General features: G+C 40.2%; 1 protein-coding gene across 2 annotated transcripts in view; it reads left to right on the forward strand.

The window, feature by feature from the left end:
- TTC6 (tetratricopeptide repeat domain 6) overlaps positions 1 to 27,799 on the forward strand; it is a 248,209-nt gene that overhangs the window by 13,634 nt on the left and 206,776 nt on the right. Inside the window, exons 1-2 of one of the 2 annotated variants that reach the window (XM_054665997.2) lie at positions 1,947 to 2,175; positions 12,836 to 13,789. In XM_054665997.2, coding sequence (XP_054521972.2) covers positions 12,851 to 13,789 — 939 coding nt within the window. In that variant the 5' untranslated portion in view covers positions 1,947 to 2,175; positions 12,836 to 12,850. Of the gene's footprint in view, positions 1 to 1,946; positions 2,176 to 12,835; positions 13,790 to 27,799 lie in introns of those variants that run through there. The other variant, XM_054665996.2, reaches the window with a different exon arrangement.

Consider the following 27,799-nt stretch of genomic DNA (forward strand, 5'->3'; position numbering starts at 1 on the left):
ATATATATATATATATATATAAAATTAGCTGGGCATGCTGGTACACTCCTGTAGTTCCAGCTACTTGGGAGACTGAGGCAGGAGGATTGCTTGAGCCTGGGAAGTCAAGGCTGTAGTGAGCCATGTTTGCCCCACTGCCCACCAGCCTGGGTGACAGAGTGAGACCCTGTCTCAATCAATCAATCAATCAATAAACTAGACCTAGAACAGAGGTTCCTAGCACAGGATTACTAGCTAGGGGACCTCAGGTGAATTCCTTAACCTCTTTCTACAATCTCTTATCTGTACAATGAAGATGATAATACTGCCTAGTTCATGGATTGTATTATCCTATGATATGGATACCTGAGTCCTTAGTTACTGTTTTTTGATTACATAAAGTGTTAATGAACACTATTTATTTGTCATTTAAATTGTTTCCTGACTATATGATAGACATATTTCAAGGTTACATTAATTTGAAATATTTTTTCAGTTTAGGAACATGGCATGTATATTATTTTTGTGCAGCATTCGGGAAGGTACCATGAACAATTAGTCACTTCACAAGCACTTTGGCTATTTGCTTATTATTTTAATTAGCAGGGAACAGTAATTTACTCCTGGCCTGAAGGGGCTACTCCTACACTTAGAGTAAAGCTGCCCATACAGAGTGCTCACAGGGCAGTGAGATGTGATGTAAATGCAGTAAAATCGCAGGGTTGGCAGATCTTTTTCTGCAGAATGCTTCTCATCTTGAGAGCATTCAGCAACCATTTTTGAACACATTGTATTAGGGAGTGAAATAACAGACCTTAGAGGGTGGATTATGATCTCAATTTTACAGATGAGCATGCAGAAACCCAGAGAGGGAAAGCAACTGGCCCACATGGTAAAGCTGTGTGTCCCAGGCTGGCTTTGTCTGTTTCTACAGCAGGAGCTACCTTCTGGGAGGCCTGAGGATGCCTGAGTGCATCAGTCTCCAAAGCAAGGCTGTTCAGAGGCCCCGCTCTAGGGAACTGTGCAGCACAAGACTTTTATCGTGAACTTCTGAGAAACATGTTGCCCTCTTCCAGCACAGATCTCATGGAGGATCTCTAGAGCGTTTATTTCTTTTGACTATTCATGGCAACAAACTCCAGTACATTTTATCTGCCATTCTCCCCACCTCATTTTTTAGTTGCCTGAATTTGGAGAGAGAGGGGTTGGTATAGAGGAATATAAAATAAACATGTGTGGGCCTGCTAAGTGTACTGAGCAAAGCACATTCATCTACACTATATTATCTAATTGGTTTTTCTTTTTCTTTTTGAGCTTTTAAAAAATGGTGAGATATTACACAAGAAAATGAACACAACACAAAACAATGGTTCATCACAAAGAGAAAATCTGAGAAGCCATCACCAAGGTTAAAAAGCAGAATGTTACTAGCATCCCGACTGCCGTAGTACTGCCTGCCCACTCACTATCACCGACCCACTCCCAAGATGGCTACTCTCTGGACTTTTATGGTTATCACTTTCTTGTGTTTATTTGTAATACACCAGCTGAGTCTACATCCATAAGCACCACAGTTTTTGAACTTTGTGTGATGAAATCATACATTATGTACCCCTCGGTGTCTGGCTTCTTCGCTCAACATTATGTTTGTGAGACATTCATCTGTGTTGCTTCCCAAAGCTGAAGTTTTAAGTCTCGGGGTCCAGCATTATTCTTTTAAACGCAGAAAGAGCAAGAGTGTTAAGTAAGCAGTTGGTTAAACTCCGCAAAAGCTGCCAATCCAGGCGGCTTCAGTCCAAGAGGCTCTTCGGGAGCAGCGTCTTTTTAGCGCCGGGGAGAAGTGAGGCCTGGGTTTGGGGTCCAAGTCCGAGGCTGCCCCGGAGCGGGTCCCGCAAGGCGGGTGCACTTGAGGTGGGCGCCACGGTGCTGGGGGCTCCTACAGGGCAGAGGCGCGGAGAGGCGGGGCGGGGGAGGTCGCGCGGCTCGTTGCTGGGCGACCGAGCGCGTCCTCTCTTTGGTGGAGCCAGTCGAGCCCACCCGGCCCCTAGGCACCGGAAAGGCCTGTTGGACACTCGCCGAGCGGCGGGGCCAAGCTCACCGCCACCTGAATTGGAGCGGAGGCGCCCTCGAGGCCGGGTGAGAGGAGAACGCGGCCTGGGGCGCGGTGACTTCGTGTGGGCGCTTTGCGAAGGAGAGGTGCGTTGTTTGGGCGGAGCGGTTGTCCCCTCTGTTCCGCCTCGCTAATCCGCTGTGGCAGGTTCACCCCGGCAGAAATCAGGGTAGAAAAAGGGGCTGGGGCACTGGGGCTGGAGTTTGGGCTGCCTTTCGTGGGAGAATGAGCACGGGTTGAAGAGGAGCTGGGAGGATTGAGAACCTGGTGGAAGGGAGAGGTAGGTGCATGACGCCAGACCGGGCTGTGGGGACAAGAGAAAAAGAGGCTAGGAAGGAGAAAGAGGGGGATTCAAAGAGACTTCGGGAGGTGAAAGGTCACAGTGGAGGGACTTTAATTTCCATCTACCTGACCTCTGCTGTCCCTTTACAGGGCAGCTTGTTTTGAGTAAACCTCAACCACCATTAGGTGGTTGCCCCCACTAGGGTCAATGTGTGTAGTTTCAGAATAGAGACCAGTTTCCTGAGTTTGGCTCCAACTCCTTGGTGGACGGTGAGACACCGTGGGCTTAATGCAAGGATTGTTGGCATTGAAACCCACGACCCACAATGGAACTATTGCAAACTACTGCTGCAGAAATTTAAAGGAGATCAATAGTTTTTTTTTTTAACATGCAAATCTAAAAGTTGAACAAATTGCTTTTTTCATATCTACAACTTTATAGAGGCATAATTTATATTCAGTAAGCTGCACAAATTAACAGTTGTACAATGTACAAGGTACAGGCATACAATATGATGAGTTTTGACAGATTCATACACCTTTGAAACATTTCCTGCAATCAATATAACCGAACCTTTTCATTCTTCTGCCCTCTTTGCTCTTCATCCCTGCTTTTAGCCCACACCCTGTAACCAATCACGGATCTGCTGTGTGACACTATAGAAGAGGTTGCATTTTCTAGAATTTTATACACAAGAAAGCATACAGTATATGCTCTTTTGTGTCTGGCTTCCTTTACTTGGCATAATGATTTGCCATGACCTTTGCCTTGATTACTGTAGCTTACGATAATAGGTTTTGAAATTGGATAGTGCAAGTCCTCTAGCCTTTTCTTTTTAAAAATCACATTGGTGATTTTAAGTCATTTGAATTTATGTATACATTTTAGATTCAGCTTGTAATTTCTATTTAAAAACCTGCTGTATTTTTTATTGGGATTGCATTGACTGTATAGATCTATTTGGGAGAATCGTGATTTTAAGAATATTGAGTCTTCTAATCTATGGACATGATATGTCTCCATTTATGTAGATCTTTAATTTCTGCAAATAAGATTTTGTAATTTTCAGTGTAGAGATTTTGGACATTTTTTCTTAGATTAATTCCTAAATTTTATGTTTTGTGGAGGCACTAGTGTAAGTGGAATTTTAAAAATATTTTCCAGTTGTTTGCTGCTACTATATAAACATGGAACTGATTTTGTATGTTGTTAACTGTGTATTGTGCAACCTTGATACTTTCACTCTTAGTACATATAGATTTTTGTAGATTCCTCAGGATTTTAATCCTAAAAATTATGTCATCTGCAAATAGGGACGCTTTAACCTTTTCCTTTTCAATCTTTATTACTTTTATTTCTTTACCTTGCCATATTGCAATGGCTAAGACCTTCAGTATGATGTTGGATATGCATGAAAAGAGTGAGACATTTTTTCCTTGTTTCCAATTTTAGGGGGAAAGCATAAATATAATGTTAGCTGTAAATTTTTTGAAGATTCTCTTAATCAGATTGAGGATGTTCTCTGTGATTCACAGTTTGCCTAGAGCTACTAATTTATTTTTATCCTGAATGGTTGTTGAATTATGTCAAGTGTTTTTTACTACCAAAATAATCATATTATTTTCATGTACTCTGTTAATATAGTGAATTATATTGATTTGCAAATAAATATAATAAAATCAGATACTTAAATCAATTTTTCAACCCTCGGATAAACTCTATTTGGTCAAAATGTATTATCCTTTTCAAAAATATATTTTTGGATTTGATTTGCTAATATTTTGTTAATGATTTTTGCATGTATGTGCATAAGGAATATTAGTATGTAATTTTCTTTCTTCAAAAAATGCCTTTGTCAGGTTTAGTATTATGGTTATGTAGGTATCATAAAATAAATTTTCCTTCCTCCTCTATTTGCTGAAAGAAATTTATGTAAGATGGGTGTTATTTCTTTCTTGAATACTTGAGAGAACCATCCAGGGCTGGAATTGACTTTGTGGTAAGATTTTTTGATAACAGATAAAATTTTTTAAAAATATAGAGCTATTCAGATTTCCTGTTTCTTATGTTAATTTTGGTAAGTTGTAATTTTCAGAATTGCCCATTTCATCTAAATTGTTAGATGTTGTTGGTATAGTGTTGTTTATCACATTTTTAAAATTATCCTTTAGTATCTTTAGGTTTTGTAGTGAAATCCTCTCTTTCATTCCTGATATTGGTGATTTTCGTTCTCTTAAACAGGCTAGCCAGATGGGTTTTTAAATTTTGTTGAGATTTTAAAAGAACCAACTCTTGACTTAGTTAATTTTCTCAATTCTTTTTCTGTTTTCCATGTGATTGATTTATATCCTTATATTTATTATTTCCTTCCATTAGTTTGAGTATGCATTATTCTTCTTTTCCTAGATTCTTAATATGGAACTTTAGGTTATTGATTTTAGACCTTTCTTCTTTTTGATTTCATCATTTAGGGTATAAGTTTCCTTCTAAACACTGCTTCAGCTACACCCCACACATTCTGATATGTTGTGTTTTCATTATTATTCAATCTAAAATATTTTTTAAGATTTAATAATATCTTTTGTTTTTCATTTCCTTACCTATTGGCTTTTTAGTTGCACCTCTTTGTATTACTTTAAAAATGGTTTCTCCAGTAATTACAATATACCTTCTTAACATTTCAAAGTCTACTTAAAGTTGATATTGAACTAGTTCACATAAAATGCAGAAACTGTACAACCATATAGTTCCTTTACCCACACCTATCCCAGTCTTTTTGGTTCTGGTTGTCATATGTACTGCACCTACCTACATAAACATCCCACAACACAATATCATAATTTTCATACATTATTTTTAAACTTAAGAGAAAAAAATAGCTTCATGCACTTACTCAGACATTTGACATTTCTCATCTTCATTCATTTTTAAAGATTTAAATTTCCTTCTGGTATCATTTCTCTTCTGCCTGAAGACCATTCTTTAGCATTCCTTGTAATTCCTATTGGCTGGTGAGTAATTCTCTTAGGTTTTTTTTTTTTTTTAATCTGAATATGTCTTTATTTTGTTTACCTTTTAAAAAAGAATATGCATGCTAGGTATAGAATACTTGGTTGACAGTTTAAATTAATCAATTAATTAATTTATTTATTGAGACAGAGTCTTGCTGTGTTGCCCAGGCTGGAGTGCAGTGTCACAATCTTGGCTCATTGCAGCCTCTGCCTCCTGGATTCAAGAAGTTCTCTTGCTTCAGCCTCCCATGTAACTGGGATTACAGCTGCCCAGCACCATGCCCAGCTAACTTTAGTATTTTTAGTACAGATGGAGTTTCACCATGTTGGCTGGGCTGGTCTCAAACTCCTGACCTCAAGATATCTGCCTGCCTAGGCCTCCCAAAGTGCTGGGATTACAGGCATGAGCCACTGCACCTGCTCTGGGTTGACATTTAAAAAAAATCTTCTAGCATGTTACAAATCCTGTTTCCCTGTCTTCTGTTCTTAGGGGTGTCTGATGAGAAGTCCATGGTCTTTGAATTATTGTTTCCCTGTCAATAATGTGTTGTTTCTCTCTGTCTGCTTTTGAATTTTGTCTTTGTCTTTGTTTTTCATCACCTTACATATGATTTTCTTTACATTTATTCTGATTGAGATTCACTGAGCTTCTTGAATTTATAAATTTGTCTTTCTTCAAATTTAGGAAGTTCTCAAACATAATTATTTTTTATTTTTTGAGACAGATTCTCTCTTTGTCACTCAGGCTGCTGGAGTGCAGTGGAGCAATCATTCTCCTTTTTCCTTGGGATACTAATTATCTGAATGTTAGCGCTTTTTGGTATTATCCTTACAGGGATATCAGGCTTTCTTTTTTGTCTTTTCTTATAATGGATAATTTCTGTGCATTTATCTTTAAACTCAGTTACTCTTTTCTCTGACATCTCCATTTTCCTAATCAAATTTTTTTGAAAATATATTTTCAGGTATAAATTTTCGATTTTTATTTTTTTAATTTCTCTGCCAAGATTTTCTTTTTATTAATCTCTAGCATATTTTCCTTTACTTCATTGAGCATAGTTATAACAGTTGCTTTAATGTCCTTTTCTAATAATCTGAACATCTGAGTCATTTCTGGACTGGGATCTGTTCAATTTTCTTTTTCTTTTTATTAATCTCTAGCATATTTTCCTTTACTTGATTGAGCATGGTTATAAGAGTTGCTTTAATGTCCTTTTCTAATAATCTCAACACCTGAGTCATTTCTGGACTGGAATCTGTTTATTATGTTTACCTCTGAGAATGATTCAATTTTCCCAAGGCTTTTCATGCCAAGTATTTTTGGACTATATCCTGGACATTGTGAATGTTTTGTCATGTAGAGTCTAGGTTCTGTCATATCCTTTCTGAAGAATGTTGTTGTTTTCCATTTAGCAGGCATTTCACCAGTCAGTTAAACTCACTGTAAGACTTGTCTTACTCTGTGGTTGGTGGTTCAGTTCAGCTCTTTAAGCCTTTACTGTGCTACTTTGAGTTTGTCCTGCATATACGTGAATCAAAGGTCAGTCGGAGACATGTGGGGTTTAGGTAGAATTTGGGGATTATCTTCTCTGGGTCTCTTCCTTCTGGAATTTCTCTCTCACTTCTCAGTGATGTTTGTTGTCTGGGCTCCTTTCCCTGATTCTTCTGGCTAGAATGATGAAGGGCTTCCTATCAATGTTTTTGACACTTGCACTATGCCATTTCTGCAGTTATGGACTGTGTTTGAAGAAAAACCACGATAAACCTGGAAACTTCTCTCCAGGCCAGTTTACACAAATGTTGACTTTCCTCTACAATCTTCCTGCTTTTGTTTACTCTGAAGAATTCTTAGGTCAATAAAAAAAATTTCTCCAGAGTTTATATGTTGCTGTGAGGAACTGATCTGTAAAGATGCATCTGTGAATTAGCCAGGCATGGTGGCAGGTCTCTGTAGTCCCAGCTACTCAGGAGGCTGAGGCAGGAGAGTGGCGTGATCCCGGGAGACAGAGCTTGCGGTGAGCGAAGATTGCGCCACTGCACTCCAGCCTGGGCGACAGAGTGATACTCTGCCTCAACACTGCACTCCAGCCTGGGCGAAAGAGTGATACTCTGTCTCAAAAAAAAAAAAAAAAAAAAAAAAGAGATGCATCTATGGCTCTCCAACAAATTGCTTTTGAAACTGACAGCAGGCAATATTTTAACATGTCAAAAGTACAATGACCATTAAACACACACACACATCATTTTATTTTTATTTATTCTTAAAAAATTTTATTTTTATTTAAGACAGAGTCTTTGTCACCCAGGCTGGAGTGCAGTGGCACAATGATGGCTCACTGCAGCCTTGACCTCCTGGGCTCAAGCAATCCTTCTACCTCAGCCTCCTGTCTAGCTGGAACCAGAGGCATGTACCAACATGCCCGGTTAATTTTTTACTTTTTGTAAAGACAGGGTCTCCCTATGTTGCCTTCGTTTGTCTTGAACTCCTGGGCTCAAGCGATTCTCCCTTCTTGGCCTCCCTAAGCGCTGGGATTACAAGATGAGCCACTGCACCTGGCCACATTTTATTTTTAAATTTTGGCTTTTTAAGCAATTAAAGGGAGTCCAAGAAGTGAAGATAGAAAGTGGGGAGAAGAAAAATGCAGGGGAGTATTTTGTTGTTTCATTAGCTGTTATGTATTTATATATGTATGTATTTTTGAATGTAAGTATATTCACAAGGGATATAGGCATATTCTAAGTGACTGTTATAAAGGGCTGAGCTTTTATAGTTATTGAAATTTCTGTGAGCTTTTGAATAGCTCAGAGAGAAACCTCTTCTGAGCCTGAAAAATAGCTTTTTCTCTATTTTCTATATCCTTTTAAATGAGCACATGTAAGTGGTTTTTACTATTATTGATATTAACAGGATTAAAGGCAGCAAAACAAGTATAGAAAGTGCAGAAAAATAGAAAAAAAATCACTGTTTTCCCATTCTCTTAGCAAAATTATTAATATGTTTATATATTTCTTTTGAGGCTTTTTTTTTTGTAAATGACAATGAGGACACAAACAGATCTCATTTCTCCCACTGATATTTCAGAAGCAAATATTGTTTTCAGAATATTTTTGTTTTCCTTGCAAGGCTGAAGATTTTACTAAATGAGATAGATTGTCCTTGGGTTAAGAAGTTTCTTTTGGAACTTTAGTACTGTGCATTGGAAATTGACATTGGCCTGAAGTTTAGGAGGTATGTCAGTTGAGATGATATTTGATTATGGACCTAGGAAAACCCAAATCTTGTTCTTAAAAGGTTATCCTTCTCAGTGTGGTCCCCTGACTACATATAGGAAGAGGTCAAGGTCAGGTAATCCATATTACTTTCTGGGCCCATTCCTAATGTAATACTCTGATGAGCTAGGACTAACATATGCAGACTGCTTTCCCTTTTTGAGGTGGGTTTGTGTAGCTTGGAACCAAGTCATGTGGTAATCTGCTCCATTTATTTCGACTTTAGTTACAGTCTAGAGCAAAGTTTTGGATTTTCCGTTCCAACAGGAGAAATAGACACAACTGCAAGAACCAGAGAGTAACCTGCAATGGTCTAGAGAATTCAAGTGTGCAGCCCTGCCTGAGTCTTCAGCCATTTTTGGCTGGAGAACTTTCTTCTGATGGCTGACCTGGTCTTGTGAGAGAGAAGAAAAGGCTGGCTCTTCACCCTTCTGACTGCTTCACTGCTCAGGCCTTGAACCTCCTGGCAGAAGAGAAAGGAAAAGGCATAGACAGATTTTAAGAGCATTCTGTCCCGTTTTAAAGTGTAGGGTAAACATAATCAACCTGGTTCGTGAGCTGCCTATTTGACACATCATGTAGATGAATACTTTTTCCTTTAGAGACAACTACATTATTTTTCCCTTGGTATTGCCAAACTAGAACTAGTCTCTCTTAGTAAATTGCTCCTATGAAAAAGAGAACATGCTATTTTCTCATGAGAATGAATGTTTAAAAGTCATTTTATGTATTTTGTGTTGTAGGAGTGGGTGGGGGAATAAAGGCACTTAGCTTTGATGGACTGGCCCATGAAGCACTGGTATACCACTCATCTTGAACGCACAATAGAAGTTCCTGTTGAATTTAGAAGTTCTACTTCCTGTTGGTTTAATTTTAGATAGAAAGAGCAACTTTCCTGTTAAGAACTCATGGGAATGTACTGCGAAGTGTTAAACAATGAACACTTGTTAAACTTCAATAGCAAACCAAAGGCCTAGGAGAAGTGGGAAAGCAGGAACTAAGAAATAAAAGGGAAGTGCAAGTGGGAGAGTCAAGTCAGATTCTCACCAGGTACTAATGTACTTCTGGTCTGTGCTCTTGTTCCAGTTACTGCCTTTCAACCTTTTGCAGGAAGAAATGCAGATAGTGTTGATATGAACATATTGCCACCTGTGCAAACAATAACAGCCAAAATACTATGCGGGGTGGGGGGATTACACAGCATTTTTTAAAGTAGGGAAACTTTCTTAAGGGCTTTAGAAATAATTTCTAATGTTCACATCCTATGGCCTGGAAAACTGGCAACAGATTATTTTCACTTTTTAATATGAACCCTTGGTATGGATAGAATTGAATTGTCCAAGGTCTAGTCAGTCATGGAGCTAGGTAAAGAAAGAAAGCCTATTGATTCCCAGATATGATGAGCTCTTCGTGTAGCAGGGTCTTCAGTTAAAAGCAATATGACTATATTTGGGGGATAAACAGGAGATTTTCTTCATACTATCAAACATCATGATAAATGAATAATTACAATTATAAAGATAATTATTTCATGAATTGATATGAGTCCAACTAAGAAATGTAGATAAATGATAAAAATGCAAAGTAAAATAAAAATATATTTTCCACATTTGAGTTTTAAGTCCATATGGATTTATTTGGGTACATGTCGTGAAATACACCAAAAAATTGCACCAAATAGTTGTCCAGTTGTCTCAGCACAATTTATTGAAAAATTCTTTTATCATCAATTCAATGCTGCCTTTATAATATAATATTATATTTAATCCTTTTTCTCACTTTCTCAGTGTAGCTATTGATTTTAGCAGCAGTTTTTCAGTTCTAATTCTTATATCTGTAAACCTTTTATTTATCTGGTTGCTCTTCATTGAGGGACAAGTGCTCCCTTGTCATTTATGTTTTCCATTTTTTTTTTTTTTGGCTAATCCAGCCTGTTTATTATTTCAAATGAATTCAGAATTACCTTTCAAAGTTCAAAATATCATTTTCAGAGTTTTGCACTGGCATGAAACCAAACCAGTATTTTGGGAAGACCTGATATAATTAAAATATTTGGTCTTTCCATCAAGGAACATTAACTTCCTATTTAGTTGAATCTTTCTTCAATGTCCTTCAGTAAAATTTTAAAAATTTAATCACGTAGTTTCAGTACATTTTTTTGTTAGGTTTATGCCTAGATACTTACTTTTAAAAATATTACAAATGAAATTTTACCATTATAGTAAAAAAATTGTTTTAAATAGGGACAGGGTCTCTGTTGCCCAGGCTAGAGTCCATTATGTTTTTGATAGGACCATTTTGGTATAAAGAAATTATTGGGGGATATATATATATATATATATATATATATATATATATTTTTTTTTTTAATTCAAATCCCTTGCAGAATCCTATTAGAGTTCTAGTGTCTGTGTTTTCAGTAGATAATCATATCTGGAAATAATGATGACATTCCAGAGGTGTTTCTGCCTTACTGTTTTATTTATTTTCAAAGAAACTTGACCTTGGGTATTCTCTAAAGACTTCTAGTTCATTGTATTTTGTTTTACTTTCATTGTTTTACCCTGATTTCTTGAAATGCTCCTCTTGGTGTGTTCTGTGGAACACTGTCCTCTTCGTTTTTCTAACTCTCTGATTACTCTTGCCCCTCCCACCTCACACAGGTAAGTGTGCCACAGAACCTGCCATCGGTTCCCTATTTATATTTACTGCTAGCCTGACTTTGTGTAATGATCTTTCAAGATCTCAAAATCTACTTATGATCATAGCTAGCTGGCCCTGCTGAATAACAGAATTTTAAAAAATTGTAGTTAAAATCCACATAACAAAATTTGTCCTCTTTACCATTTTAAAGTGTACAGTTCAGTGAATAACAGAAGTTTTATTATGACTAAGACTTCATTAGGCTGACTCAAAGTCCCTGTTTTTTGAAGGAGCTTTCATTGCTCCCATTCATTCCTAATCATTGGCCAGGTCCTGTCGGTTTTACCTTGCTTTGTCTCTGTTTTTACTCTGCTTCATGATCAAGGTCAGACTCAGGCTCCAGCTACCAGATTCTTACTTGTCCTACCAGCCTTTATTCTTTCTTCTAGTCAATATATCAAGTTACTTTTCTGCTAAAAATTTTGAGTGGTTTCCAGTAGCTCACAGAAAAAGTACAGAGAGTGGCACTGAAGGCCTCATAATCTAGCTGCAGCCTGCTCTGAGGCTTCCCCCATTCCCTTCCTACACGCTGCTGTGGCTCAGGTGACACTTGGAGGGAGTGAGCTGGGTAAGGAAGGGGACACCTGGGACCAGCTGGAGAGAGAAGGGGAAACAGCTGTCTAGCCACAAGAACTGGGATTTGGCCCTTGCATTGACCCTTCATTTTTCTTTTTTTCAGAGAAACTGCAAATCTGAATTGGTTTATGCAAATCTTTCAATTTAAAATAGTTGGCTATGAATTAATATTGTGGAAGTAAGCCAGACATGGTTGCTCACGCCTGTAATTCCAACACTTTGGAAGGCTGAGGTGGGAGGATGGCATGAGCCCAGGGAGTTAGAGACCAGCCTGGGCAACACAAGGAGACTGAATCTTTACAAAAAATTAAAGTATTAGCTGGATGTGGTGTACCACATTTGGTCGCAGCTACTCAGGAGGCTTAGGTGGGAGGATCGCTTGAGCCCAGGAGGCCGAGGCTGCACTAAGCCATGATCATGCCACTGCACTCCAGTCACTTGGGCAACAGAGCGAGATCTTGTCTCAAAAAAAGAAAAAATTGTTGAAATACTCTGAACTATATGGGCTGAATGATCCAGGCCTCAGGCCACAGTTTGTGGCCTTTATTCTGTTGTAGCAGGGGTCCTGGGGATTTTCTAAGCTATGTTTAGTATGATGCTGCTTGCCTGGAAGTGGAACATTACTAATTAGAGTCTAAAGAAATGTTAAAAGAAATCCAATAGGGGTTTGGGAAACCTCCACCGAAAAAAATGACCGTTTTAGAGGTTTTTCATGGTTCTTGTGAAAGGGCCAATAGGTGGATATAAAATTACATGATAATTTTACCCACTTGTGCCTCAGGGAGCACAGTGAGGTTCTCTTATGAGAAGCTTTGCTGAGCTGGAATTTTATGCCAGTTTTGTTTTATATTTATGTATATACGCACACAACATATATGATTGTTTTGGGGGCTTACTTTACAGGTCAAATTTGTCAAGATGTCCACGATCCCGAGACACTTTGGCCTGAAATACAAAGAGGAATCGTATATGTTTAAAGAGCTTGAGAAAGTTCGGCAGGAAACTAAAAAGGATTTTCTCCGATTCAAGCAGAAGCTGGCCTCCAAGCCGGCTGTAGATGAAAGCCCAGTCCACAGCCTCCATGCCCCCGGCCCGGCCCGCCCCGCGCGCGTTTCCTGCGCCGCAGCCCGGACGTCGAGAAGATACCCTCCGCCTAAAGGCCCTGCGATGTCCGCGGCCGCCTTCCTGCAGGAGGTGCTCGGAGGCGCGCCGCGTCCCTCGGGCCTGGGTGAGGCGGCGGCTCCAGGCAAGACCCAGTCGTTTCGCTCCCGGGACTTTTACTTGCGGAGCTCCGCGTTCCTACGGCACCCGGCCCTGAAAAAGCCCCCAGTCATCGCCTCGGGGTTCGGCACGGCCAGACCGGTGGTCCTGCTGCCGCCGCCCGAGCAGCCCGTGAAGCGCAGAGCGCGCGGGGTCTTGGAGAGCTCGCGGCACGCGGCTCCCAGGCGGGTCTTCGACTTGGGAAGGGAGCGCGAGGAGAGCCAGGAGGTAGCTCCTCTCGCAGGGCCCTGCATGGCCAAAGAGAGGAAGGCCAGCTCCGTCTCCGCAGAGGACGGCTACACGGAGGCCAGCAGCGGGCGGAGGAAAGTGAGGATCCGCAGCAACTTCGTGAGCGAGAGCGGGGCCCGCGAGGCGCGGGAAGCGGCAGGGTTAGGAGCCCAGGGAGAACAGGAGAGCTGGCCGCCCAGCGACGCGCGGGAGGCCGCCTGGCAGGCGCTGCTGCCCTCCCGCGTGATCCCCACGTCCATCGAAGAGATCATCGCCTCTCTGCAGTCCGAGGCCCAGCTGGCCTCCGACCAGACCATCAAAGAGCTCATACGGAGCGTCCTTGGACAGAACTACGACATTACAATGGAAGTAGGTGAACCAAAACAAGAGTAACATTTTTCCCAAATGCAATTTGGGTTACATTACATATGTAAGAGTAGTTTATTATGGATAATATTTCAGTGCATAAGGTGTCATGTATTATAACACAAAAACACTGGGGTGTTATTCAACTTCTTTGCATTTTGTTTGAATTTTCCATTTGAATTTTTGAATTTTCTGACTTATCCTCTTTTCAAAGTGAAGGAAACTGAGCCATGATCCCAGAAACTGGTTCAGAGAACATTAGCTGAAGACTTCAGTAATAACGTCACTAGGAACCTTCCCCTTCAAAGGTTTCGTGATTATTTAGTGTTAAAGGAACAGGCATTTTATGTGAAAAACTCTTTTTTCTGTTACAGTTTAGTATTATTAGTAGTAAATTACAGTAAAAGTGCATTTATATTCTAAGAAGATCAGCATGTTACTATTTATAAGAATTCTATATTTTCAGTGAAAGTCATTCTCTTGAAACATTTTTAAAAACTTTATTTTCTATGTCTTCCCAATCATAGAGATTTGTAAGTGCTTCTTGTGTGCCAAACTCTATGGGACACACTTCACATGCATTTTTGTCCCCATGACAACCCTATCAGGTCCATAGATACTAATAAAAGTCCTGTCTGACGTGGAGGCCTTCTAGCTTTAGTGAAGTTAAAAAAGATTGGCACAGTGTTCTGGAGCTAATGCATGGCAGAGCTGGGATTCCACCCCAGGCAGTCTCATCCAAGACACTGAGCTGGAACCATGCCCAGGACAGCCCATTGATTCACTATGACTTGTCCCTGGCAGGAAGCTAAGCTAGATGGGGTCATATTTAAGTTTAAGCTATTTTGTCCAGTATACAGACTTTGCTGTGGCAGGGACATTGACAGCAAAAGCAGTAACAAGGGAACTTGAGCCCCAAACCCAAAGAAAGAAAGAAAGAAAGAAAAAATATGAGACATGGTCTTTTTTGAGAATGACAGAAGCAAGAAGATTCTATTACTGTTCTTGGCTGCAGCTACAAATATCTTATTAGTACACAGAATACTGCTACTGCATTATGTCTTTAAAATTGTTTCAGCCCCAGAATACACTCTTGGCTGTGATTTAAGGAATGTGACCATAAAGGGAAGCAAAAACAGGTATGAACAAGAGTCTCTGGTGTTGCCTTTGGCCTAATGTTTGTGGGCAGAGTATGACAAATGTTCTGAGTTGAGACTCACACCTCCCCATTGTTACTGAACAAGATTAGGGTGACTGCTCAGGCCATTTCAAAATGGGTATTTCTAGTTAGATTTTCTGTTAATCTAATAAGAAAACAAATCAGGGATGCCCAATGAAGAGCCTTAGCAAAGAGAAGAAAGGCCTCGGTGCCCCTACTTCTGACATAGGCTCCATGCTCTACGACATAGTTAAGGTACTTGACATGAAGAGAGGATGGTATTAGAAACTGGTCCAGAGGTCCCGTACAGTTGAGGAAAGTTATACCTCAGAGCAGGGTCCCATAAGAAAGATTGTATTTTGACAGGCTCAAATGGACTTAGGGATATATGAAGAGAGACTATTAAATGAATAATGAACATTGCAGTGTATTCAGCTCTTCTACCAGAAGTGTTAATTCCTCTTGTGTATTCTTTTTTTTTTGACGGAGTTTTGCTCTGTCGCTCAGGCTGGAGTGCAGTAGCGTGGTCTCTGCTCACTGCAACCTTCACCTCCTGGGTTCACGCCATTCTCCTGCCTCAGCCTCCCAAGTAGCTGGGACTACAGCCGCCCACCACTATGCCCGGCTAATTTTTTGTATTTTTAGTAGAGACAGGGTTTCACCATGTTAGCCAGGATGGTCTCGATCTCCCGACCTCGTGATCCGCCCGCCTCGGCCTCCCAAAGTGCTAGGATTACAGGCTTGAGCCACTGCGCCCGGCCCCTCTTGTGTATTCTTTTTATGGCATTTCTCCTACATATTGTTTTATGTAGGAGAGTGCCATGGATCATGGAGCATTAGAATCAAGTGTATCTTGGACAGTATCAGGTGTCTCAGTCCCATCCCTGCCTCTCATTATCTTGATTTTTTGAGTGCAGCCTGGATTTTGTTGTTGGCTTTTAAAATTTTGACACCCCCACCCCACAACAATTCCAGAAGATAGAGCTTGCATTTCTTAAAGTAAAAGTGGCTTCAGAAGTTTTATTAGGGTGAAAAATGTACAATGGGGAATTTGTTGAAATGGCACTGGGTGGTAGGTGAGAGATAGCAATAAGAATGCAAGTATAGGCCGGGCGCGGTGGCTCACGCTTGTAATCCCAGCACTTTGGGAGGCTGAGGCGGGTGGATCACCTGAGGTCAGGAGTTCGAGACCAGCCTGGCCAACATGGTGAAACCCCATCTCTACTAAAAATACAAAAATTAGCCGGGCGTGGTGGCAGGCGCCTGTAATCACAGCTACTTGGGAGGCTGAGGCAGGAAAATCTCTTGAACCCGGGAGGCGGAGGTTGCAGTGAGCCTAGATCGCACCATTGCACTCCAGCCTGGGGGACAAGAGCGAGGCTTTGTCTAAAAAAAAAAAAAAAAGAATGTAAGTATGCAAGTATAAAATTCGTGTCCAAATTATGATTTTAAAAATTCTTAAGAAGATTCGAATAAGGACTTTTGTTTTAAACGTTTGGGGCTTATGTAAATGATGTTCTTTCCAGGAAAAACAAGGAACATGATTCTTCCCTTTAGAAATCATAACTTGCAGCCACATAGCAATCCCTAGAGGGAAGTTGAGAGGTAAGATGATCTCAGCAGGCTGGACTGTCTTTGTTGAGAGCTTGGGAAAGGACATTCCACATGCAGCACTTGGAGGTCCATAGTTACCTGGGCCTGGAGTTGCAAAGAATACGGAGGGTTAAACTTAGCTGTCAAATGTCAGACATCTAAACCAGGATTTCTCAACATTGGCACTATTGACATTTTGGGCCACTTAATTTTTCATTGAAGGTGGCTGTCCTGTGAATTGTAGGATGTTTCAAGGCATCCGTGGCTTCTATACACTAGATACTAGTAGCACCTCCCAAGTCATAACAATAAAAAATGTCTCTAGATGTTGCCAGATGAGCCCTTGAGGCGGGGGCAAAATTATGCCACCCTCTTTTATCCAATTGAGAACCACTGACCTAAACAGTATGCATATACCATGGCAGGAGAAGTAGAAATGTTATGAATGTTTGTTTGTTTTGCTAAGACATTCAATAGTATCAGTCACAAAAATACATTCTAATTACATGTGGCTGGGGTTCACAGACCACTTTCCAGATGTTAATTGGAGGATGAAGTATCCAGGTGGTCCTTGCTTCTGTCATGCATAGTTGTTTTTGATCATATAACTCAAAAGGAAAACGGCTTAACATGACCTAGATAAGAGAAAATTCATAGTCCAAGGTCTCCCATAAGCAAATAACATACAGTCTACAAAAATGTTATGTCATAAAACTTAAGCTTATGTTTGCCTCGGGGAAGATGAAATAGATATCCTTTTTCTCTATTCTTCCTGCTAAGTAAAACTAACTATAAACCCTGAACATTATATATAAAACAAATACCAGAAGACCCTAAAACGTGAATAGCAGAAGACAGCTCATCTAGGGACTTTGGGACACAAGGAATGAACTGGTGGTGAATTCTCTGACTTTTCTTTTTGCCTAATTTCTCCCAGACTTGTAGCTAAAGAAGCTGGTAACATACATAGGAATGCCAATGGTTACAGCTAGAAAAATCTGCAACAAAAGCCTGCTCTTTAGCCAAAGGATCAGGAAAGGGGCAGCCTAGCAAGACAAAAAATTTTTAGACGATAACTATGTTACTCCAGCTAAATACTGCGGAAAAACCTGTGGCCCCACTCCCACCCCACCACTCAAGGCTGAATGGGGAGCCTGTATTTCTAATATAATTTCGGTATTTGTTCACACTCAAATCTCATGTTGAATTTTAATCCTCAGTGCTGCAGGTGGGGCCTGGTGGGAGGTGTTTGGGTCATGGTGGGATCCCTCATGGCTTGGTGCTCTCTTTGCAACTGTGGGAGAGTTCTTGCAAGATCTGGCCATTTAAAAATGTGTGGCCCCTTCCCCCCACTCTCTCTTGCTCCTGCTTTCATCATGTGAAGTGCCTGCTCCCACTTTGCCTTCCACTATGATTTTTAGCTTCCTGAGGCCTCCCCAGAAGGCGATGCCAGATCTGTGCATCCCGTACAGCCTGTAGAACCATGAGCCTATTAAACCTCTTTCCTTTATAAATTACCCAGTCTCTGGTATTTCTTTTTTTTTAAATTGTATTAAATCTTTTATTTTTATTATTATACTTTAAGTTCTGGGATACATGTGCAGGTTTGTTACATAGATATACAAGTGCCATGGTGGTTTGCTGCGCCCATCAACCCATCATCTGCATTAGGTATTTCTTCTAATGCTATCCCTCCCCTAGCCCCCCACCCCCTGACAGGCTCCGGTGTGTGATGTTCCCCTCCCTGTGTCCATGTGTTCTCATTGTTCAACTCCCACTTACGAGTGAGAATATGTGGTGTTTGCTTTTCTGTTCATGTGTTAGTTTGCTGAGAATGATGGTTTCCAGCTTCATCCATGTCCCTGCAAAGGACATGAACTCATCCTTTTTTATGGCTGCATAGTATTCAATGGTGTATATGTGCCATATTTTCTTTATCCAGTCTATCACTGACGGGCATTAGGGTTGGTTCCAAGTCTTTGCTATTGTGAATAGTGCTGCAATAAACATATGTGTGCATGTGTCTTTATAGTAGAAGGATTTGGGGTATATACCCAGTAATGGGATCGCTGGGTCAAATGGTATTTCTGGTTCTAGATCCTTGAGGAATTGCCACACTGTCTTCCACGGTGGTTGAACTAATTTACACACCCACCAACAGTGTAAAAGCGTTCCTATTTCTCCACATCCTCTCCAGCATCTCTTGATTCCTGACTTGTTTTTGTTTTTGTTTTGAGATGGAGTTTCGCTCTTGTTGCCCAGGCTGGAGTGCAATGGCATGATCTCAGCTCACTGCAACCTCCACCTCCCAGATTTAAGCAATTCTCTTGCCTCAGCCTCCTGAGTAGCTGGAATTGCAGGCATGTCCCACCACGCCTGGCTAACTTTGTATTTTTATAGAGACAGGATTTTACCATGTTGGTCAGGCTAGTCTCGAACTCCTGACTGAACTCAGGTGATCCGCCCACCTTGGTCTCCCAAAGTGCTGGGATAAAAGGCATGAGCCACTGTGCCTGGCCTGTTTCCTGACTTTTTAATGATTGCCATTCTAACTGGCATGAGATGGTATCTCATTGTGGTTTTGATTTGTATTTCTCTAATGACCAGTGATGATGAGCTTTTTTCCATATGTTTGTTGGCCACATAAATGTCTTCTTTTGAGAAGTGTCTGTTCATATCCTTCACCCCCTTTTTGATGGGGTTGTTTTTTTCCCTGTAAATTTATTTAAGTTCCTTGTAGATTCTGGATATTAGCCCTTTGTGAGATGGATAGATTGCAAAAATTTTCTCCCATTCTATAGGTTGCCTGTTCATTCTGATGATAGTTTGTTTTGCTGTGCAGAAGCTCTTTAGTTTAATTAGATCCCAGCTGTCAATTTTGGCTTTTGTTGCCATTGCTTTTGCTGTTTCAGTCATGAAGTCTTTGCCCATGCGTATGTCCTGAATGGTATTGCCTAGATTTTCTTCTAGGGTTTTTATAGTTTTAGGTTTTATGTTTAAGTCTTTAATCCATCTTGAGTTAATTTTTGTATAAGGTGCAAGGAAGGGGTCCACTTTCAGTTTTCTGCATATGGCTAGCCAGTTTTCCCAATACCATTTATTAAATAGTGAATCCTTTTCCCACTGCTTGTTTTTGTCAGGTTTGTCAAAGGTCAGATGGTTGTAGATGTGTGGTGTTATTTCTGAGGCCTCTGTTCTGTTCCATTGGTCTATATATCTTTTTGGTACTAGTACCATGCTGTTTTGGTTATGGTAGCTGTGTAGTATAGTTTGAAGTCAGGTAGCATGATGCCTCCAGCTTTATTCTTTTTGCTTAGGATTGTCTTGGCTATACGGGCTCTTTTTTGGTTCCATATGAAATTTAAAGTAGTTTTTTCTAGTTCTTTGAAGAAAGTCAGTGGTAGCTTGATGGGGATAGCATTGAATCTATAAATTACTTTGGGCAGTACGGCCATTTTCACGATATTGATTCTTCCTATCCATGAGCATGGAATATTTTTCCATTTGTTTGTGTCCTCTCTTATTTACTTGAGCAGTGGTTTGTAGTTCTTCTTGAAGAGGTACTTTACATCCCTTCTAAGTTGTATTCCTAGGTATTTTTTTTTCTTTGCAGCATTTGTGAATGGGAGTTCATTCATGATTTGGCTCTCTGTTTGTCTATTATTGGTGTATAGGAATGCTTGTGATTTTTGCATATTGATTTTGTATCCTGAGACTTTGCTGAAATTGCTTATCAACTTAAGGAGATTTTGGGCTGAGAGGATGGGGTTTTCTAAATATACAATCATGTCATTTGCAGACAGAGACAATTTGACTTCTTCACTTCCTATTTGAACACACTTTATTTCTTTCTCTTGCCTGATTGCTCTGGCCAGAACTTCCAATCCTATGTTGAATAGGAGGGGTGAGAGAGGGCATCCTTGTGTTTTGCTGGTTTTCAAAGGGAATGCTTCCAGCTTTTGCCCATTCCGTATGATATTGGCTGTGGGCTTGTCATAAATAGCTCTTATTATTTTGAGATACGTTCCATCAATACCTAGTTTATAGAGCATTTTTAGCATGAAGGACTGTTGAATTTTATTGAAGGCCTTTTCTGCATGTATTGAGATAATCATGTGGTTTTTGTTGTTGGTTCTGTTTATGTGATGAATTATGTTTATTGATTTGAGTATGTTGAACCAGCCTCGCATCCCAGGGATGAAGCCGACTCGATTATAGTGGATAAGCTTTTTGATGTGCTGCTGGACTCAGTTTGTTAATCTTTTCAAAAAACTAGTTCCTGGATTCATTGATTTTTTTGGAAGGGTTTTTCGTGTCTCTGCCTCCTTCGGTTCTGATCTCATTTTAGTTATTTCTTGTCTTCTGCTAGCTTTTAAATTTATTTGTCCTTGCTTCTCTAGTTCTTTTAACCGTCATGTTAGGGTATAGATTTTAGATCTTTCCTGCTTTCTCCTGTGGACATTTAGTGCTATAAATTTCCCTGTAAACACTGCTTTAGCTGTGTCCCAGAGATCCTAGTATGTTGTGTCTTTGTTCTCTTTAGTTTCGAAGAACTTATTTATTTCTGCCTTCATTTCGTTATTTACCCAGTAGTCATTCAGGAGCAGGTTATTGAGTTTCCATGTAATTGTGCAGTTTTGAGTGAGTTTCTTAATCCTGAGTTCTAATTTGATGGCAGTGTTGTTTGAGAGACTCTTTGTTATTATTTCCATTCTTTTGCATATGCTGAGTGTTTTACTTCCAATTATGTGGTCAATTTTAGAATAAGTGCGATGTGGTGCTGGGAAGAATGTATATAGGTTTGATTTGGGGTGGAGAGTTCTGTAGATGTCTATTGGGTTCACTTGGTCCAGAGCTGAGTTCAAGTCCTGAATATCCTTGGTAATTTTTTATCTTGTTGATGTGTCTAATATTGACAGTGGGGTGTTAAATTCTCCCACTATTATTGTGTGGGTGTTTAAGTCTTTTTGTAGGTCTCTCAGAACTTGCTTTATGAATCTGGGTGCTCTTGTATTGGGTGCAGATATATTTAGAATAGTTAGCTCTTCTTGTTGCATTGATCCCTTTACCATTATGTAATGCCCTTCTTTGTCTTTTTTGATCTTTGTTGGTTTAAAGTCTGTTTTGTCAGAGACTAGGATTGCAACCCCTGTTTTTTTTTTTTTTTTGCTTTCATTTGCTTGGTATATATTCCTCCATCCCTTTATTTTGAGCCTATATGTGTCTTTGCTCATGAGATGGGTTTTCTGAATACAGCCTACTGATGGGTCTTGACTTTTTATCCACTTTGTCAGTCTGTGTCTTTTAATTGGGGAATTTAGCCCATTTACATTTAAGGTTAATATTGTTATGTGTGAATTTGATCCTGTCATTGTGATGCTAGCTGGTTATTTTGCCCATTAGTTGATGCAGTTTCTTCATAGTGTTGATGGTCTTTACAATTTGGTATGTTTTTGCAGTGGCTGGTACTGGCTTTTCCTTTCCATACTTAGTGCTTCCTTCAGGAGCTCTAGTAAGGCAGGCCTGGTGGTGACAAAATTTCTCAGCATTTGCTTGTCTGTAAAGGATTTTATTTCTCCTTCACTTATGAAGCTTAGTTTGGCTGGATATGAAATTCTGGGTTGAAAATTCTTTTCTTTAAGAATGTTGAGTATTGGTCCCCACTCTCTTCTGGCTTGTAGGGTTTCTGCTGAGAGATCCACTGTTAGTCTGATGGGCTTCCCTTTGTGGGTAACCCAACCTTTCTGTCTGGCTGCCCTTAACATTTTTTCCTTCATTTCAACCTTGATAAACCTGATGATTATGTGTGTTGGTGTTGCTCTTCTCAAGGAATATCTTTGTGTTGTTCTCTGTATTTTATGAATTTGAATGTTGGCCTGTCTTGCTAGGTTGGGGAATTTCTCCTGGATAATATCGTGAAGAGTGTTTTCCAACTTGGTTCCATTCTCTCCGTCACTTTCAGGTACACCAATCAAACATAGGTTTGGTCTTTTCACATAGTCCCGTATTTCTTGGAGGCTTTGTTCATTCCTTTTCATTCTTTTTTCTCTAATCTTGTCTTCACGCTTTATTTCATTAAGTTGATCTTCAATCTCTGATATCCTTTCTTCCACTTGATCAATTTGGGTATTGATACTTGTTTATGCTTCATGAAGTTCTCGTGTTGTGTTTTTTCAGCTTCATCAGGTCATTTATGTTCTTCTCTAAACTGGTTATTCTAGTTAGCAATTCCTCTAACCTTTTTTCAAGGCTCTTAGCTTCCTTACTTTGGGTTAGAACATGTTCCTTTAGCTTGGAGGATTTGTTATTACCCACTTTCTGAAGCCTACTTCTGCCAGTTGGTCAAACTCATTCTCCGTCCAGTTTTGTTCCCTTGATGGCAAGTAGTTGTGATCCTTTGGAGGAGAAGAGGCGTTCTGGTTTTTGGAATTTCAGCCTTTTTGCAGTGTTTTTTCCTCATCCTCTTGGATTTATGTACCTTTGGTCTTTGACATTGGTGACCTTTGCATGGGGTTTTTGTGTGGACATCCTTTTGGTTGATGTTGATGCTATTCTTTTCTGTTTGTTAATTTACCTTCAAACAGTGAAGCCTCCCTGCTGCAGGCCTGCTGGAGTTTGCTGGAGATCTGCTCCAGACCCAGTTTGCCTGGGTATCACCAGTGGAGGCTGCAGAACAGCAAAGATTGCTGCCTGTTCCTTCCTCTGGCAGCTTTGTCTCAGAGGTGCACCTGCCAAATGCCAGTTGGAGCTCTCCTGTATGAAGTGTCTGTTTACCCCTGCTGGGAGGTATTGCTCTGTCAGGAGGCACGGGGGTCAGGGACCCACTTGAGGAGGCTGTCTGTCCCTTAGCAGAGCTCTTGTGCTGTACTGGGAGATCTGCTGCTCTCTTCAGAGCCAGCAGGAAGGAAGGTTTAAGTCTGCTCAAGCTGCACCCAGAGCCGCCCCTTCCACCAGGTGCTGTGTCCCAGAGAGATGGGAGTTTTATCTATAAGACATGACTGGGGCTGCTGCCTTTTCTTCAGAGATGCCCTGCCCAGAGAGGAGGAATCTAGAGAGGCAGTCTGGCTACAGCCAAGCTGTGGTGGGCTCTGCCCAGTTCGAACTTCCAGGTGGCTTTGTTTACACAGTGAAGGGAAAAACTCCTACTCAATCAGTGCCTCAGTAAGGGCGGACAACACCCCCTCCTCACCCCCACCAACCTTGAGTGTCCCAGGTTGACTTCAGACTGCTGTGCTGGCAGCGAGAATTTTAAGCCAGTGGATCTTAGCTTGCTGGGCTCCGTGGGGGTGAGATCCACTGAGCGAGACCACTTGGCTCCCTGGCTTCAGCCCCCTTTCTAGGGGAGTGAACTGTTCTGTCTTGCTGGTGTTCCAGGTGCCACTGGGGTATGAAATAAAAACTCCTGAAGCTAGCTTGATGTCTGCCCAAATGGCCACCTGGTTTTGTGCGTGAAACCCAGGGCCCTGGTGGTGAAGGCACCCGAGGGAATCTCCTGGTCTGCAGGTTGCGAAGACCATGGGAAAAACGTAGTATCTGGGCTGTAGTGCAATGTTCTTCATGGCACAGTCCCTCACGGCTTCCCTTGACTAGGGGAGGGAGTTTTCCAACCCTTGCACTTCCCAGGTGAGGTGATGCCCCACCCAGCTTTGGCTGACCCTTTGTGGGCTGCACCCACTGTCTAACCAGTCCCATTGAGATGAGCTGTGTACCTCAGTTGGAAATGCAGAAATCACCTGCCTACTGCATTGATCTCGCTGGGAGCTGCAGACTGGAGCTGTTCCTATTCAGCCATCTTGCCAGCAGGTATTTCTTTATAGCAACACAAGAACAGCCTAATACAATTTCCAGTATCAACGGGCTGTAACAAGTTCCCCCTACCCCTTCCCAGTGGGATGGAGACAGTGGAGTGTCTAAACTTTCAACATCGTCCAGAAGTAAAGAGGCCACCCGCTCCCTCTTCCGTCTGGTGTCAATGGAGGCCATGTGGAGAACAGTAATGAGACACTCCTATTCTTTCCAACTAGGATGGGATCAGCAGAGGCCTAGTGGGGAGCCAAAACTCCTAGTCCCACCATGCAGTAACAAGGAGGCCCCCATCCCTGGTGCCAGTAGAGGCTGAGTGGGAACCTAGACTTCTACCTCCACTTGGTAGTAACAGGGGAAGTTCCTCCCTGCACTGCCTCTTTTAGAGCAGTGTCAGAGAAAGCCAGCTAAAACAGAAAGTCAAAGTAATATCCAGACTCTCATAATATCCAAAATGTCCAGGTTTTAATAGAAAATCACTCATTATGCCAAGATCCAGAAACATCTCAATTTGAAAGAAAAAAAAGACAATTAATAGATGCCAAAGTCAAGATGACAGAGATGTTGGAATTATCTAACAAAGATTTTAAAGCAGTTCCTCCACCAAAATACCTCAGTGAGCAATTATGAATGTACTTGAAACAAACAGAAAAGTAGAAATTCTTAGCAGAAAAGTAGAAAGTTTCAGTAAAGAAACAAAAAAATCAAAGAAGAACCAAAGGAAATTTTTAGTACTGGAAAATACAATAACTGAAATAAAAACTCAGCAAATGGGTTCATTAGCTGATTGGAGAAGACAGAGAAAAGAATCAGTGAACTTGGAGAACAATACAATATACTTGAGCTGAAAACAGAGACAGTAGACTGAGGGAAAAAAAATGACAGAGCCTTACGGACCTGTGGGACTAAAACAAAAGATATAACTTGGTGTCATCATAGTCCTGGAAGAAGGGGAAAAAGAGGGCAGGACTGAAAAAGTACAAAAAGAAATAATGGCTAGAAACTTCCCAAATGTGGCAAGAGACATAAACCTACATATATTCAAGAAGATGCTGAGTGAACTCCAAACCAAAGAAATCCATACTAAAACCCATAATAGTAACACTTCTGAAAACTAAAGTCAAAGAAACAAAAATTTAAATCAGTGAGAGAGAAACAATATGTTAACCAATATGAGAAAATAATTTGACAGTAGATTTCTCATTGAAAACTGTTATAGTCAGAAGGAATTGACACAGCATTTTGAAATGCTGAAAGAAAAGAACTACCAGAATTCTATTTCCAGTGAAATAATTTCCTAAGAATGAAGGGGAAATCAACACATTCTCAGATGAAGTAAAGTAGGATTTTTTTTCCCAGAAGTTCTACCCTAGAAGGATGACTAAAGGAAGTTCTCTAAACAGAAAAGATTAGAAAAAAGAATTCTTGGAGCACTAGGAAGAAAGAACATAATAAACAAAACTATGGCTACATACAATAGACTTTCCTTCTCCTCTTACGTTTTCTAGATTGTGTTTGATGATTGATGCTAGAATTATGACACTGTCCGATGTGGCTCTAAATGTAGGTAGAGGAAATATTTAAGACAATTACAGATAGAGGAGTTAAAGTGGATATAAAGGGAGGTAAGGTTTTCATGTGTCACTCTAATTGGAACAATTTCCATTCTAGGAGACCGTGCTAATGGTACTGGTATCATGTACTATCTAGAGAAATGACTAAAAAAGGTATACAAAGCGATTCACTCAAAAAACAGTATAGACACATCAAAATAGAATTCTAAAAAATATTGTTACCCATAGGAAGGCAGGTAAAAACAGAAAGAACAAAAAGAAAACAAAAAAATAAAGTGGCAGACTTAAATCCTAAGATATCAGTAACTGTAAGTGGTCTAAATGTACCAACTGAAAGGCAGAGATTGGCAGGTGGTTTAAAAATATGACTCAATGATATATTGTCTATGAGAAATGTTTTTCCAATATGATGATATTGGTAGGTTGAAAGTAAAGTATGAAAAATATGTATTATGCATATATTATTTGGGAGGAACCAGGAGTGGCTATATCAATACCAGATAAGGTAGACTTCAGAGCAAAGAAAATTACCAGAGATGGCTGGGTGCGGTGGCTCACGCCTGTAATCCCAGCACTTTGGGAGGCCGAGGCGGGTAGATCATCTGAAGTCAGGAGTTTGAGACCAACCTGATCAACATGGTGAAACCCTGTCTCTACCAAAAATACAAAAATTAGACAGGTGTGGTGGTGCATGCCTGTAATCCCAGCTACTCGGGAGACTGAGGTAAGAGAATTGCCTTAACCCAGGGGGTGGAGGTTGCAGTGAGCCGAGATTGCGCCATTGCACTACAGTCCCTGGCAACAAGAGCAAAATTCCGTTTCCAAAAAAAAAAAAAAGGAAGAAAAAAAAGAAAATTACCAGAGACAAACAGGACTTTATAATATTGTAAAAGGATCAACACACCAGGAAGACAAATCACAGTTTTAGGCATGTATTTACCAAATAACAGAGCTACAAAATATGTGAAGTAAAAACTGGAAGGAGAGATAGACAAATTGAAAATTATAGTTAAAAACGCGTAACACCCTTCTTTCAGCAATTGGTAGAAAAACTAGACAGAAGATCTCTAAGGATATAGAAGAACTCAAGGACCCTATCAGCCACTAGGCTCTAACCTACATTTTTAGAATACTTTACCCAACAACAGGAGAACACACATTTTTGTCAACTGCCCGTGGATCATATACTAAGATGGACTATATCTTGGGCCATAAAATGAACCTTAATACATCTAAAAGAATTGAAACTATATAGACTGTATTATCTGACCCTATGGAGTCAAACTAGAAATTGATAACAAAATGATGATAGGAAAATCCTCAAACACTTGGAGACTAAACAATACAATTCTGAATAATCCATGGGTCAAAGAGGAAGTCTCAGGGAAATAAAAAAAATTGAGCTGCTTTTTAAAAAAAAAAACATGTCAAAATTTGTATACCACAGCCATAGTAATGATGAGGGGAAAATTAATAGCACTAAATGTATACATTAGGAAAGAGAAAAAGCATCAGATCAATTATCTAACTTTCCACCTAATGTTATAATGGCTGGTTTACTGAAATAAGTAACATGGTATCCACTTGAAAGAAAATTACATTTAAAGCCATTTGATCCAAGCAAATTTTATTATAGTTATAGAAAAACAGATTTCTAAAATTTAATGAAAAGGCAGAGGAAGTAGAATGGTTGAAATAATTTTGAAAAAGAAGAAAAAATTGGGAGGTATCAGTGTACTTTATTGCAAGCTTTATTATTTAGGTATAGTTATCAAGACTGTGTGATATTGGGGTGGAGGGAGAGAGAGTGGAATAGAGAACACAGAAGTGGAGCCACACAGATATGCCCAGTTGATTTGACAAAGTGCAGAAGCAGTTAACTTC

This window comes from Pan troglodytes, chromosome 15 (assembly GCF_028858775.2).
Source record: "Pan troglodytes isolate AG18354 chromosome 15, NHGRI_mPanTro3-v2.0_pri, whole genome shotgun sequence".
NCBI lineage: Eukaryota > Metazoa > Chordata > Mammalia > Primates > Hominidae > Pan > Pan troglodytes.